The sequence below is a fragment of the Electrona antarctica genome (genome assembly GCF_951216825.1).
Source record: "Electrona antarctica genome assembly, chromosome: 11".
NCBI lineage: Eukaryota > Metazoa > Chordata > Actinopteri > Myctophiformes > Myctophidae > Electrona > Electrona antarctica.
In genome coordinates, this window is record NC_136792.1 from 10,892,615 (window position 1) to 10,907,791 (window position 15,177).

At 45.2% G+C, this 15,177-nt stretch overlaps 1 protein-coding gene across 3 annotated transcripts in view; it reads right to left on the reverse strand.

Moving 5' to 3' along the window:
* The window catches only part of dscaml1 (Down syndrome cell adhesion molecule like 1), a gene marked incomplete at its 3' end in the record, with an annotated part of 193,388 nt that overhangs the window by 149,807 nt on the left and 28,404 nt on the right, over nucleotides 1–15,177 (reverse strand). For all 3 annotated transcript variants that reach the window (XM_079514495.1, XM_079514496.1, XM_079514494.1), the window contains exon 3: nucleotides 9,481–9,627. In XM_079514495.1, coding sequence (XP_079370621.1) covers nucleotides 9,481–9,627 — 147 coding nt within the window. The remainder of the gene's footprint in view (nucleotides 1–9,480; nucleotides 9,628–15,177) is intronic.

A 15,177-nucleotide genomic window follows, 5' to 3' on the forward strand; every position in this document is an offset into this window, starting at 1 on the left:
CTAGGATATACTAGGCTGGATCAGGCTGGAAAGGGCTAGAATAGGGTGTACTAGGCTGTACTAGGCTCTTGTCAGCCCTGTAGTTCCTCGCACTTGAAATAACCACTGTGTACACGGGCAATAGTTTTTACAGGAGTTTGTGTGCACGGCCAATAGTTTTACATGAACATTTCTACGCTATAGTACTGTACTGCCTCGTACAGCCTAATATACCCTAGTACAGCCTAGCACAGTCTACTAGAGCCGAAAACAGCCTATTAGAGGCCAGTATAGTCTAGTATAGCCTTGTACACACACGTCCTGCCTAGTCCAGCCTAGTGGGAGAATAGACTTGGAGAGGGGGGTATTTTGGTGGCTGTACTAGGCTATACTAGGTTGGATCAGGCTGGAAAAGGCTAGAATGGGGTGTACTAGGCTGTGCTAGACTCTAATAGCCTCTATTAGGCTGTACTAGGCTCTTGTCAGCCCTGTAGTTCCTCGCACTTGGGAATAACCACTGTGTACACGGGCAATAGTTTTTACAGGACTTTGTGTGCACGGCCAATAGTTTTACATGAACATTTCTAGGCTATAGTACTTTACTGCCTCGTACAGCCTAATAGAGCCTAGTACAGTCTGCTAGATCCGGAAACAGCCTATTGGAGCCCAGTAGAGTCTAGTACAGCCTTGTACACCCACGTTTAGCTTAATCCAGCCTAGTGGGAGAATAGACTAGGAGGGGGGGGGGGGGGTATTTAGATGGCTGTACTAGGCTATACTAGGCTACATCAGGCTGGAATAGGCTAGAATAGGGTGTACTAGACTCTTGTCAGCCCTGCAGTTCCTCGCACTTGAAATAACCACTGTGTACACGGGCAATAGTTTTTACAGGAGTTTGTGTGCACGGCCAATAGTTTTACATGAACATTTCTAGGCTATAGTACTTTACTGCCTCGTACAGCCTAATAGAGCCTAGTACAGTCTGCTAGAGCCGAAAACAGCCTATTGGAGCCCAGTAGAGTCTAGTACAGCCTTGTACACCCAAGTTTAGCTTAGTCCAGCCTAGTGGGAGAATAGACTTGGAGAGAGGGGTATTTAGATGGCTGTACTAGGCTATACTAGGTTGGATCGGGCTGGAAAGGGCTAGAATAGGGTGTACTAGGCTGTACTAGACTCTTGTCAGCCCTGTAGTTCCTCGCACTTGAAATAACCACTGTGTACACGGGCAATAGTTTTTACAGGAGTTTGTGTGCACGGCCAATAGTTTTACATGAACATTTCTAGGCTATAGTACTTTACTGCCTCGTACAGCTTAATAGACCCTAGTACAGCCTAGCACAGTCTACTAGAGCCGAAAAGAGCCTATTAGAGGCCAGTAGGGTCTGGTACAGCCATGTACACCCACGTCTAGCCTAGTCCAGCCTAGTGGGAGAATAGACTAGGAGGGGGGGTATTTAGATGGCTGTACTAAGCTATACTAGGGTGTACCAGGCTGTACTGGACTCTAATAGACTCTATTAAGCTGTACTATAGGCTCTTGTGAGTCCTGAACCTTCTCGCACTTATAACCACTGTGTACACAGGCAATAGTTTTTACATGTCTGTGCACGACCAATAGTTTTATAACAAAACACTTTTTTGATAACAAAATATGCTGGACTAGGCTGAACTAGGCTGGACTAGGCTGCTCTAGGCTGGACTAGGCTTCTCAAGTCTGGACTAGGCTGGACTAGGCTGCACTAGGCTGTACTAGGGTGGACTAGGCTGTACTAGGCTGGACTAGGCTGGCCTAGGCTGGCCTAGGCTGCACTAGGCTGTACTAGGGTGGACTAGGCTGTACTAAAATGGACTAGGCTGTACTAGGCTGCACTAGGCTGGACTAGGCTGGACTAGACTGGACTAGGCTGTACTAGGCTGGACTAGGTTGGACTAGGCTGTACGAGACATTACTGTACTATAGCCTATGTAAAACTATTGGCCGTGCACCCAAACTCATGTAAAAACTATGGCCTGTGTACACAGTGGTTCATCTCAAGCGTGAGGACCTACAGGGTTGACAAGAGCCTAGTACAGCCTAGTAGACCTTATTCTAGCCTTTCCCAGCCAGATCCAGCCTAGAATAGCCATCTAACTGTGTGTGCGTGCGTGCGTGCGTGCGTGCATGCATACTGTGGACCTGCAGGACATTACTGTACTATAGTCTATGTAAAACTATTGGCCGTGCACCCAAACTCATGTAAAAACTATGGCCTGTGTACACACTACAGTGGTTCATCTCAAGCGTGAGGACCTACAGGGCTGACAAGAGCCTAGTAGACCCTATTCCATCCTTTCCCAGCCAGATCCAGCCTAGTATAGCCATCTAACTGTGCGTGCGTGCGTGCGTGCGTGCGTGCGTGCGTGCGTGCGTGCGTGCGTGAGGGTCCACGTGAGGTCACTATATCAGAAACACTGTTTCCCATAGCATACTGTGGGCCTACAGGACATTACTGTACTATAGTCTATGTAAAACTATTGGCCGTGCACCCAAACTCATGTAAAAACTATGGCCTGTGTACACAGTGGTTCATCTCAAGCGTGAGGACCTACAGGGCTGACAAGAGCCTAGTAGACCCTATTCTAGCCTTTCCCAGCCAGATCCAGCCTAGTATAGCCATCTAACTGTGCGTGCGTGCGTGCGTGCGGGTCCACGGGAGGTCACTATATCAGAAACACTGTTTCCCATAGCATACTGTGGACCTACAGGGCATTACTGTACTATAGTCTATGTAAAACTATTGGCCGTGCACCCAAACTCATGTAAAAACTATGGCCTGTGTACACACTACAGTGGTTCATCTCAAGCGTGAGGACCTACAGGGCTGACAAGAGCCTAGTAGACCCTATTCTAGCCTTTCCCAGCCAGATCCAGCCTAGTATAGCCATCTAACTGTGCGTGTGTGCGTGCGTGCGTGCGTGCGTGCGTGCGTGCGTGCGTGCGTGCGTGAGGGTCCACGTGAGGTCACTATATCAGAAACATTGTTTCCCATAGCATACTGTGGGAGGTGTACACAGAGCACTGTTCTAATAGTTTTTGCCACCCTGTGGAATTATGCTTGAACTGCAAGATAGGGCCCTAAAAATGTAATAATAATAAACAAAGAGAAACAAATCAGTGTGGGTCATCCGTTGGACTGATGGGCGAACAAGTGGTGTCCACGCGAAGAGTCGGGCCCAGAGGACATGTAGAGTCCCCCCCCTGAATTTTCACGCCCCCATGGGCCGCACGGTGGGGCCCGGAAATTTGGCCTGGTGCACCGGCCATAGTCACTATGTTTCATGCACACAAAACTTGATAAATGTAATAATAATAATAATAATAATAATAACAATAACAATAACAATAACAATAACAATAACAATAACAATAACGATAATAATAATAATAATAATAACCGACGCCTGAGGGCGAGAAGCGACCTCGCCCTAAAGAGCGAGGTCACGTGCACGCATCCGCCTCGTTGACGGCAGACTGCTGAGCGAGCGCTGGGGCTTTGGAATGGGGATTCCAGATCAACATATATGGAATGAAAGCTGTACTGGCCATATATGGAACGTGTCTTGAGTGTACAGGGTTTGATGATGTCATATTTACATATGGAATGTCAGAACAGGTCAGCTCTATATACGGAGATCTAAGGGTGGCAGCGGGGGCAGTGTCTTTTTTTTAATTATATACTTTACTTATTTTTACGATTTTGTAACCCATTTTTCACCCGTGTCAATTATCTAATGTGATCCTGGCCTCTACACACCCTCCGCCAACCTGGGGAGAGCAACGGACTTGAACTCATGCTTCCTTCATACATGAGTGTCCAGGTCGCTCCTTTACACCTGACAGGGGGGAGTTTCCCTGGTTGGACGTAGCGCGTGGAAGGAACACGTTATTCCAACCAGTTCCTTTCCCCTCCATCAGGCGCCCCGGTTGGCCAGGGGGAGGCAGTTTAGAGACCAGGATTACTGCATGTTTTTTTGTGAGGGTACCTACTGTACCCTATAGGGGACACGGGGAGAACATGCAAACTCCACACAGAAAGGCCCTTTCGCCAACCCCGCCTCGGGTATGGGCACTGATGACGCGGAGGAGAGGACACGCCGCCACCGCCCAGTGTCCAGTGTCTTGTGTCTTGAATGTACAGGGTTTGATGAGGGCCCAGGTAGGGCCGGGCCTTCATTTTCGGGCCTGTTGAGAACTCTAGTTTTGGCCCGTCAATAGAGTGTTAATGGACAGGTATCATTCAAAAGGTAGACATCGAAGAGGAAGGACGGATGGGGAAGGATCAACATATGGAATGTCAGAACAGCTCAGCTCCATATATGGAGATCTAAGGGTTTGAGGTCAGATGTATACAGAGTTGCTGGCCAATATTGATGACATCAGGGATCTCCATCCCTAATGATGTCACGAGGCATGACCATGGCCATATATGGGTGACCAACCAACCAACCAAACAACTGACTGACGGGAAATGCACGATTTCATAGTAAATGTGACCTGCGGTCGCAATAATAATAATGATGATAATAATGATGATGATGAGCTTTGTCAGCATACCATCAGTATCTATGGCCCTTTTATATAGGCTACAGTTGTTGCTATCAGGAGGAAACCTCATAACTAAATTTTCTTGATTTTTGGCATAAATCAGTGCTATTGAACACCCTTTACGTGTTGTTTCGAAAATATTGAACCAATGGAATGTAGTAAAAAGTGCTTTGGACAAAACATCTTAACTCCATTGGAACCTCACACTGTCTGTTAAAGCAACTAACTCCACCACAAGTAATATATAAAGTCACAACACCAACTTCGATGAGGCTGTATTGCTTTGTTTTAAAAATATAAGGTTTTCTTTATTTCCTGAAAAATGTATATTTTTCATTTCCTGAAAAATGAACATTTTGGAGTTATGAGGTTTCCTCCCGACAGCAGAGATATACAGCATGTATCCGTGAGTCCCTTTTATGCCCATATATGAGCATGCCCCGTTTTGTTTGTACCCAATGCCGTGACGACACATGCCGTGCCCATATTTGGGCATAGCTGCATATAGTGAACTCCTTATATGGTTATGACTGAGTCATGGTGACCTGAGTGTGACAACGTGGTCCCCCCAGACAGACAGACAGACAGACAGACAGACAGACAGACAGACCCTGCAAAGATTTCTGTGAAGAGAAATTGCTGTCAAGTTTCTAATGCTTTTTTTCTTCTTTTTGTTTGCTTAATTTGAATGCCACAAATCAAATCAATTGAACTCCACAAGTTGATCTAACGGCAGAACTCTCCAAACCACTGCATGTCAAATCAAAACAAACATGAATACATATTATGTAATATGATACAGGAATTTGCGGTAAAACAAAAAAACATGTTTTTGTATTGTGTTAATGTGTATATGGCCTAACTGTGTCTAAGTTGCTTTGAAATTACATATTATTCAAACTCTTAAAGCATACAGTATACAATGTATGACCTACGCACCTACGTGTGTTACAGTATATTAGGGTCCATTACTATTAAACTGATACATTATGCTAGAGAACCACTTCTACACTATGCGGGCAAGTATGCATGTGTGCATGTGCGCATGCATTCGTGCGTGCATGCTGTGCATCTGTTTGAGCTGGAGTTAGCGAATACGTCCACTGGTGAATCAATAATGCACAACCATTGAGCTTTAACTGACATACACGCACGCACGCAGGCACGCAGGCACGCAGGCACGCAGGCACGCACGCACGCACGCACGCACGCACGCACGCACGCACGCACGCACGCACGCACGCACGCACGCACGCACGCACGCACGCACGCACGCACACACACGAACACACACACATACAGCTATCAGTCAAACGGACTGGCCTGTTCTTACACTGTGGGATCCGTGACAAGAGAGGAGCGAATCCAACAGCAAGCTTTATCGATCCAGACTGGAAACCCCCCTTGGGCTAGGGGTTTACAAACACACGCACGCACGCACGCACGCACGCACGCACGCACGCACGCACGCACGCACGCACGCACGCACAGTCACACAGTCATTCACGCATATACGCATTCACCACAGCTGTGTTGGATCAATGAGCTCTCCCATGTGAATGACCGAACCATACATAGAAAGACGCACACAAACACTCACACATACTACACACACACACAAACACACACACGCACACACATTCTCACAGACACTCAGTATTGAGAGAGATGAAAGGGGATTCTGAGTATCAGAGGGTGAGTGTGTATGTGTATGTGTGTGTGTGTGTGTGTGTGTGTGTGTGTGTGTGTGTGTGTGTGTGTGTGTGTGTGTGTGTGTGTGTGTGGGCGGGGGGGGGGGGGGGGATCTGTATCATCTGACCTGAACAGGCTTGTCTGACACCCCACAATTTACTGGAGCAAATGTCAACACGCTGCGCACACGCACGCACGCACGCACGCACGCACGCACGCACGCACGCACAGACCGATTACACACACACACACACACACACACGTGGACGGCACTGGACGAGCCACTTCACAGACATCAGTCAGACACAGAGGCATCGCAATGTTCAATGGAGAATACAGAGAAGAATGGGGTTTACAAACAAATAAGAGTGTTTCGATGCAGGAGGTGGAGATCTCTCTCTCTCTCTCTCTCTAGCCATGAACGGAGACCTCTGTCTATGATGAGTGTCTGTGTTGCTATATACTACTCAGAGTGTAGAGTAGGAGAGTAGGGACACGCTTTGATCTCGCCGCAAAGCGGGTGCCTATATGGGCTATAGTTCCAAACATTGCTCCTATGGAACTATCCCATTGAGATAGAATGAGCACTTCCGCATTCCATTGTTACAATGGGAGTCAAAGCCAGTGTCGACACTCTCTTACTAGATTACTCTGATACTACTGTCAATGAGCGTGTTGCGCAACGACAAACCCCGAAGTCAATGGTCCGTCAGCATAATGGTTCCCCCCTCATTCACTCCAAAGTTGGCCGAACTCTTCCCAGCCTTTTTTCTCTGAATCAAATCACAGATTACAATTCTAATCAAAACATTGACGGCTGCGATCCCGTCGCTAGTCGCGGGTGGTCCGCGATTCTCCCGCGATATGATTGCTTATCCATGAGCTAACTAGTATAGTGCGGCAATAGTGCGGCAATAGTGCGGCACATGAATGGGATTCATTTCCAACGAACGTGGCAGTAAAAGTGTTAAATAGACTGCACTTATATAGTCACCTTTTATTTAAATCACTTTAGAATGTCTGAGGACCACAATGGAAACAAGTCCCGTGGACGTTTGTGTGCTATCCTTTCAGCCTAAGTGCTGTTTACATGTCTGTCTAATAAAGTATTCAATCAAATCAATCAATCAATCAATCAATCAATCAATCTTCAAATCAATCAATGACTGTTACATCCACCCATTCACACCACCGGCCGGTGAAGGTCAGAATTTGGTCAGCATATATTGAGAGGATGGCTCCTTGAGATGCAGCGTCTCATTTTAGAGGGGGGTCCCATACACCAGTGGTTCCCAAAGTGGGGTCCGGGGACCCCCAGGGGAACCAAATTGTTCCATTTGTACACTCTCAGAGCTAAATTAACATTGATTTTACGATTTAAATTGGGGTCTCAGAGATAGAAATGCCATTAAAATGGGGTTCCGTAGCCTGTTGCATATCAAACGGGGGGTCCTTGAAATGAAAATGGTTGAAAGTCACTGCTAGAGCTGTAAAGATATTCTCTTATGGCGGTCCCTGGCATTTATTTTCAAGTGGGGGGTCCGCAGGCTAATGAGTGTCACTTTGGGGGTCCTTGACATGAATAGGTTTGGGAACCACTGCCCTACACATAGGACACCATTACAAGGTACCATCCTCCTCGGGAGAACTTCAGTGCCTTGCTCAACGACTCTTTTACACAAAGCCAGGAGGAGTCGGGAATCAAACTGGGCTCTATGGATCCCTCCCTCCCTCCTTTCTTTTTCTTTCTTTCTTTCTTTCTTTCTTTCTTTCTTTCTTTCTTTCTTTCTTTCTTTCCACACACGCCCTTCACATCTTCCCCAATGTCTTGATGTATATCCCTGGAACACGTGTAATAATAACCACAGTGGAGTCAGTCAGTCAGTGAATGAGCAACCGGGGATGTTCCAGGCAGAGGCCATTTCATCAGCCTCCATTTTGAATAATTGGACCATTTTCTTCATTTGATTAAGCTCTCTCTCTCTCTCTCTCTCTCTCTCTCTCTCTCTCTCTCTCTCTCTCTCTCTCTCTCTCTCTCTCTCTCTCTCTCTCTCTCTCTCTCTCTCTCTCTCTCTCTCTCTCTCTCTCTCTCTCTCTCTCTCTCTCTCTCTCTCTCTCTCTCTCTCTCTCTCTCTCTCTCTCTCTCTCTCTCTCTCACACACACACACACACTGACAAAATGGGAGATGACAGTGTCACCACAAAACAGATTAAGGCTGATTAACGGCCGCTCTGTGGTTCAGACCATCACAAACAAACATTGACACGTCACTGCAGACCAGAGTTGGTTCCAGTGTGTGTGTGTGGGGGGGGGGGGATCTCTTTTACCCGGTATAGGTAAAAATAAAATAAAAATACCTGCATGAACTGTGCGACACATTGGGAACGTGCCTAATAATAATTAATGTCATATCGGAATCAAATTGTATCCAGTCGCTTCCGTCATTTTACCCAGCAAGTTAAAGGCTAAAGATGCACCCCCAAAGAATAGATCGATCAAGCACACCACCATCAGAACAGAACTATTAAGTACATTTTGGCAGAAAACGTGACAGCCATAAAAAGAGGTTTCTCTAATGTTGTGGTTGCTGCAGTGCGACTGTGTATAATGAATTGCATTTTTATAGCGCTTTTCCAAAGTGCTCAAAGCGCTTTACAATGGTTCATTCATTCATACATTGGGAGGTGAAGCGGCGAACAGTCGACGCCAGCGTCCTCACTTCCCACATTCACACACCAATGGTGGCGAGCTCACACCGACCGACTCATTGGAGGCAGTGCAGGGTTCAATGTCTTGCCCAAGGACACTTCCACATGTGGACAGGAGGAGGAGCCGGGATTCGACCCGCCGACCCAGGGATCATTGGAAGACCTGCTCTACCTTCTCAGCCACAGCCGTCCGAGTATAGGTGTATAGGCAGTATGTGGAGCTAGGGCATTCACTTAGTCATTTTTACTAGTTGACTAGTTGCCTAGTTTACTAGTCAACTAGTCAACTAGTTGTTTAACTACCTATTATGAAAAGAAAAATGGAAAAAAATGGAAATAAATATTTTTACATTTAAAAACTGTGTACATTGGTAATATCTACCTGAACTTGAGGCCTAAAAAAAATAAAATAATAAAAAATACTAGTCAACTAGGCTACCAACAAGGTCGACTAGTGGATTTACTAGTCGACTAGTTGCTTGAAGCCCTATATGTGGAGTGCGAGGCGGTCCTACCTGGGACGATGGACACGGTGTCTTTCTCCCAGGACACCACGCTGACGTACTCCTGGACAGCCGCCGGGATGAGGCACTTGAACACGGCGACGTTGCCCCGCATGGAGCGCTGGTCGGCAACACGCACCGTGTAGGGCTCCCTGAACACTGCATCATGGGAGAGAGAGAAGAGCTTTCAGTTTAAGCAATATTATACACGAGAGGCCTGTGATGCTCCATGAACTCCAGAAAGGAGTTCCGAAAGGCAAGCGCAGGGGTGCATTAACCCATGTAGACATGAGACCAGATTCTACAAAATGTCTTCTAAATCACGACAGTTTTCAGAAAAAAAACATGTCTATATGTCAGTCTTTCTCAAACATTTTCATGTCAAGGACCCCCATATATATGTAGGCTAATTGGCCGCAGACCCCCATCTGAAAATAATTGTTCCAGGGATACAGGGATTGTCCCCCCCCCCCCCCCCCCCCCTCGCTGTGAAAGAATATATATTCAAATATTTGCGCCACATTTTCATTTCATTTCATTTTGGGGTAAACATACATCAGATAGATAGATAGATAGATAGATAGATAGATAGATAGATAGATAGATAGATAGATAGATAGATAGATAGATAGATAGATAGATAGATAGATAGATAGATAGATAGACAGATAGATAGATAGATAGATAGATAGATAGATAGATAGATAGATAGATAGATGCATATCAGTTAAGTTGGAGACAGTTGACATGTGTCTCTGTGTCTCCTGGTCTGTTCAGCGTCACTGCAGCTCATTCGGTTCATTGTGTTGAACGCCGCTGGCCTTTCAAAGAGTCACCGTGACAAAGCTACGTCGCAGAGACAAGCGGAAGGTTGTGCATGGCCGAGGGACCTGTCACCCCCCCCCCCCACACACACACACACACACACACACACACACACACACACACTCTGAAAGTGTGTGCCAGCGCTCGGAGAAGGTGGTAGGCTAATGAAGGCAGGCTTAATGATGAAAACAGGAGCCTGTGGCTATAACCAAATTATCTCCCCGTTATAACTCACAAGTCACATTTGCATTACTGGGAAATGTGCAATGCTGAATCATGAGCGTGGTGATTGTCCTTAAATATATATTAAACCGCGTTAAAACTGAATTAATGTAATTCTATGTTGTGTATATTTTTTTCTTCTTCTTTTTTTGTGTGTGGGGGGTCCCGATCCTATCACATGATCGGAAAATCAGGGGACGATCGGGAGATCCCTAGTATCAATATTTTATCCTGTTAAAAAGGCCATTGAGTTTAGTCCACACTCCCCCCTCCCCCCTAGAGTGGTGGCTGTGACACCAGCAGGTGTAGTTAATTCAGTTAATCAAGCCACACAGTATGTTGTTGTGAGAGGTTGTGTGTCCATGTTTGGTTTATGTAAAGGTGAATGTTTTCATGCTTATGTTTGATCTTATTGTTAACCCATTTTGACCTGAGATCAGATTCTAAAAATGTCTTCTACATCCTGACAGTTTTCTGAAAAAGCTGTTTCTATGTCAGTCGTTCTTCGATTTTTCCAAAATAGCAGATCTACAAGCTCATAGCGCGCCACCGAGTGGTGCGCTATGAGCTTGTAGATCTGCTATTTTTCAATAGCTAAAGCATAACATAATGCTAACACCAAAAGGGGTTCCCGCCCAAAATGGGTTTTAAGGATGCATCGTGCTTTAAGCCTCGTTTGTATTTTGTGTTTTTTTTGGCACTATTGATAGATTTTTTTTGCCACTCAAAGCCTATTATGTGAGATCTTGTAGATCAGTGATTTTAGGTTGATACGCTTGAATGCATAGTGATTACCGGTATGTAAATATGCTGTTTATTTTTTCAATTTCTCTTTTATAGAAACCACATGCCTAGATATACAACCTGTTAAGAATAAAACTGTGATCTAAACGTGACGTCAGTGGTGGGTGTGGAGTCATTGAGTGAGCCTACACGTCATTCACTTTTCTTCAATCCATATCATGATATTAGACTGGATATTGTCTCTGATTTTGGATAATGTACTATTGTGATATGGCATAAGTGTTCTATAAAAAAATGTAAATATCGGATCGGGAAAAATCGGTATCGGCAGATACTCAAAATCAAACGATTGGAATCGGATCGGGATCCAAAAAATGTGACCGGGACATCCCTATATGTAACGTCGCTTATCTCCCTTCCTGATTACAGGGACGGCTCCAGGGGGGCTTTCGCCCCCTCTGGTGGAGGCTTAGCCCCCCCTCAAAACAAGCCCAATTGACTGACTTCTATGTAAACCAAGATTCATTAGCCCCCCCTCTAAATATCCAGCCCCCCCATAGCACCCCCAGTCACAATTGTCTGGAGCCGTCACTTGATTAGAGTTGGGAAAAAAAGGTAAAAAGTATAACAGAGGACAAACTTGAGGACTGGTTTATAGCTGGCATAAACAAGATGGCTACAATTTGATTACAGAAATTAAACGTGGCCCCAGAAAGCTAAACACTGTGCAGACAGGGTCTGTGTGTGGGGTGACATTCTAAAATAAATCTATCACCAAGCTATTCCAGCAGGCTTCCCCTTCAAAATGAGGACAGTAATGGCTTAACAATGTAAAATACACAAAGTGTGGTGCACACACGCACGCACGTACGCACGCACGCACGCACGCATGCACGCACACACACAGAGCCCCGCCCCTCATGTGCTCTCTCTCTCTCTCTCTCTCTCTCTCTCTCCCTCTCTCTCTCCCCCAGCTCTCTCTCCAGTGATATAATTAACGCGTAGCCTGAAGGCCAGTTTCCTTGGTCATTAATAATGCTTTATGCCAGCCGCCATTGTCACTGGAACCCAGTGGAACCAAAGCCAATGTCCTTGTCCAAATGGTGGGGAGTCTTTCACCTTTAACCAATTCAGGACGGGAACCCCTTTTTGGTGTTTTAATCACTATATGTTATACTTACAATACTAAGCTATTGAAAAATAGCAGATTACTGCTATTTTTGAAAAAAAATTAAAATCGTGGCGCAAATCTTTGAATAAACATGATTTCAGAGCGAGCGTTTTTAACTAAAATCTTTGCTTCTGGGGAGGGTCCCTAGGATGGAACAACATATTTTCAGATGGGGGTCTGCAGCCAAACACAGATAATTCTGCAGGGTCCTTGACATGAAAAAGGTTGAGCACCACTGACACAGAAAAAGGTTGAGCACCACTGACACAGAAACAGGTTGAGCACCACTGACACAGAAACAGGTTGAGCACCACCGACACAGAAACAGGTTTTTCAGAAAACTGTTAGGATTTAGAAGACTTCTCAATCAGCCTCAGGTCTAAATGACTTAAGTCCCGAGCTTAATCTCCAAAGTCTTTCTCTGATTCCGCGCGTCGCTTTCGCTCTGCTCTACTTTTCCCACAACGTGCTGACCCGTTGGACCTTCCTTTCTTCTCTGCTGGGTTGTGAAGGAGATTAGACTATACTATATATGAGCGCTGCTGTTGAAGGGGAGACTGTTGAAATTCAATTGCACTATATTATAGGTGTCCCCCGGCGTGCACAGGCTGCCGTGCAAGAGTGAAATTCCCCGAGCCGCCTTACACTGAAAGAGTAGCTTCATTTAACTCCTTACACTGAAAGAGTAGCTTCATTTAACTCCTTACACTGAAAGAGTAGCTTCATTTAACTCCTTACACTGAAAGAGTAGGTTCATTTAACTCCTTACACTGAAAGAGTAGGTTCATTTAACTCCTTACACTGAAAGAGTTGGTTCATTTAACTCCTTACACTGAAAGAGTAGGTTCATTTAACTCCTTACACTGAAAGAGTAGCTTCATTTAACTCCTTACACTGAAAGAGTAGGTTCATTTAACTCCTTACACTGAAAGAGTAGCTTCATTTAACTCCTTACACTGAAAGAGTAGCTTCATTTAACTCCTTACACTGAAAGAGTAGGTTCATTTAACTCCTTACACTGAAAGAGTAGCTTCATTTAACTCCTTACACTGAAAGAGTAGCTTCATTTAACTCGGGAGTGTGTCCAAATGTAACCGACATACACTCCGGACCAAATGAATGAATGTATATTTCTCAACAAGCCCTTGACAAATATACTGCCTATGGGTGTCAGCAGTTATATCAGAACGTTATATGTAAAGATAATTTTCACGACCATAATTAAATTAACGACAAAATATCTAAACTACTTAGCCTTTTTTTGCTTTCTTTTTTTTACAATTTAGATTTTTTTTTTTAATAGTTAAAATAGCCAATCTACATGAAGCTCACAACGTGTCAAAGTAGATGCAATTGTTGGCATGCCACAACGGCGCTGCTAGAGTGTAAACCGCGCCCACACCGTCTCCAATTGGCTAGCTGTTTCCAGACAGAGAGAGAGAGAGAGAGAGAGAGAGAGAGAGAGAGATGAACATGAACTGAACTGAATTAAATGTGCGTAAAAAAGAATGATGATGTCCATCTCTATCCATTATAAACTCTTATTTTAAGGATGGCACGTTATTAGTATACATTCTGGAAACAGCCAGCCAATTGGAGACAGTCTGGGCGTGGCCGGCGCCTCGGGGGGCGTGGTGTGCCAACCATTCCAGTGCGATCCCAAATCCCGCATCACCGACAGCACCTTTGTATATAACTCTGTGCAACTCTCTCAAAAAAAGTGATTTTCTTTCAGTTTATCCTTATATGATGTTTAAATATTTTCACATCATGTGCTCTGCGGAGCGTATGGGGGGGTCTTCCACTCGGGTCTACGGGCAAGAGGGGGCCTCGCTAATGTGAGGTGAAGCCTCATTTGTAAACAAGTCAAAGCTAAAGGCCAAATAATGCCAATCAGGTCTTCATTTCAATTCTTCATTTAAACAGTGCGCTGCTTCTCATTGACGCCGACTACCTACGGATCGATGCGCCCCGATCGATTGAGTAGCCTCGGCCGTCGAGGACCAGCCAATACATTCAATCATTTATTTACTCGCTGATTGACCCGGCTGCCACTCGTCAATGGCAGGGAAAATCCCCCCAACGCCTAATACTGAGCCTCTCACAGGCTGTTTAAAGTCAGCCTGATGAGCTGAGGAGGTGGATGTTTGGTGCAGCGATGACACTCTTCTCCGCAGCTGTCAATTAGAGATGCCTCCCCATCTCATAGCTATAGCAGAGGTTCAGATCCAGTCAAGGGCATCTCAGGGTTTCACCTCCTGTGCTGCAGCACGCAGCACACCTTGTCCTTTTCTCTAAAACATACAGCTCATCTCCATTAACCACATGAACCCTTGGGCGTCCCTATTATGGGGCGAGCCTTCGGGGGAAAATAGCCCGACTACAAGCTCACAGTGCGTCACAACGCGACACGCTTGTCGACGGGGCTATTTTTGGAGCAAAGAGTTTTTGGGGAAATAGTGGACATATAAATATACCTGTAATATAGCTAGGGTTTAAAGCAGAAATAACATACATTTTAAAACTGTTTTTAATATTTATTTATCATTTATCATATTGTCTATGTCCCTCAAACTTATTTCTAATGGTTTCCTCAATCACCACTCTGATATAACCAGTCCTTGTCATTTCTTTCTGGACTTTGAAAGCAGTTTTAGCTGCAGTACCACAATGTCCTTATTATTTAATATTTGAGTCATTATAATACTGATGCTAGATAAAACCAGGCTTGTTTCCATTCCATGCCA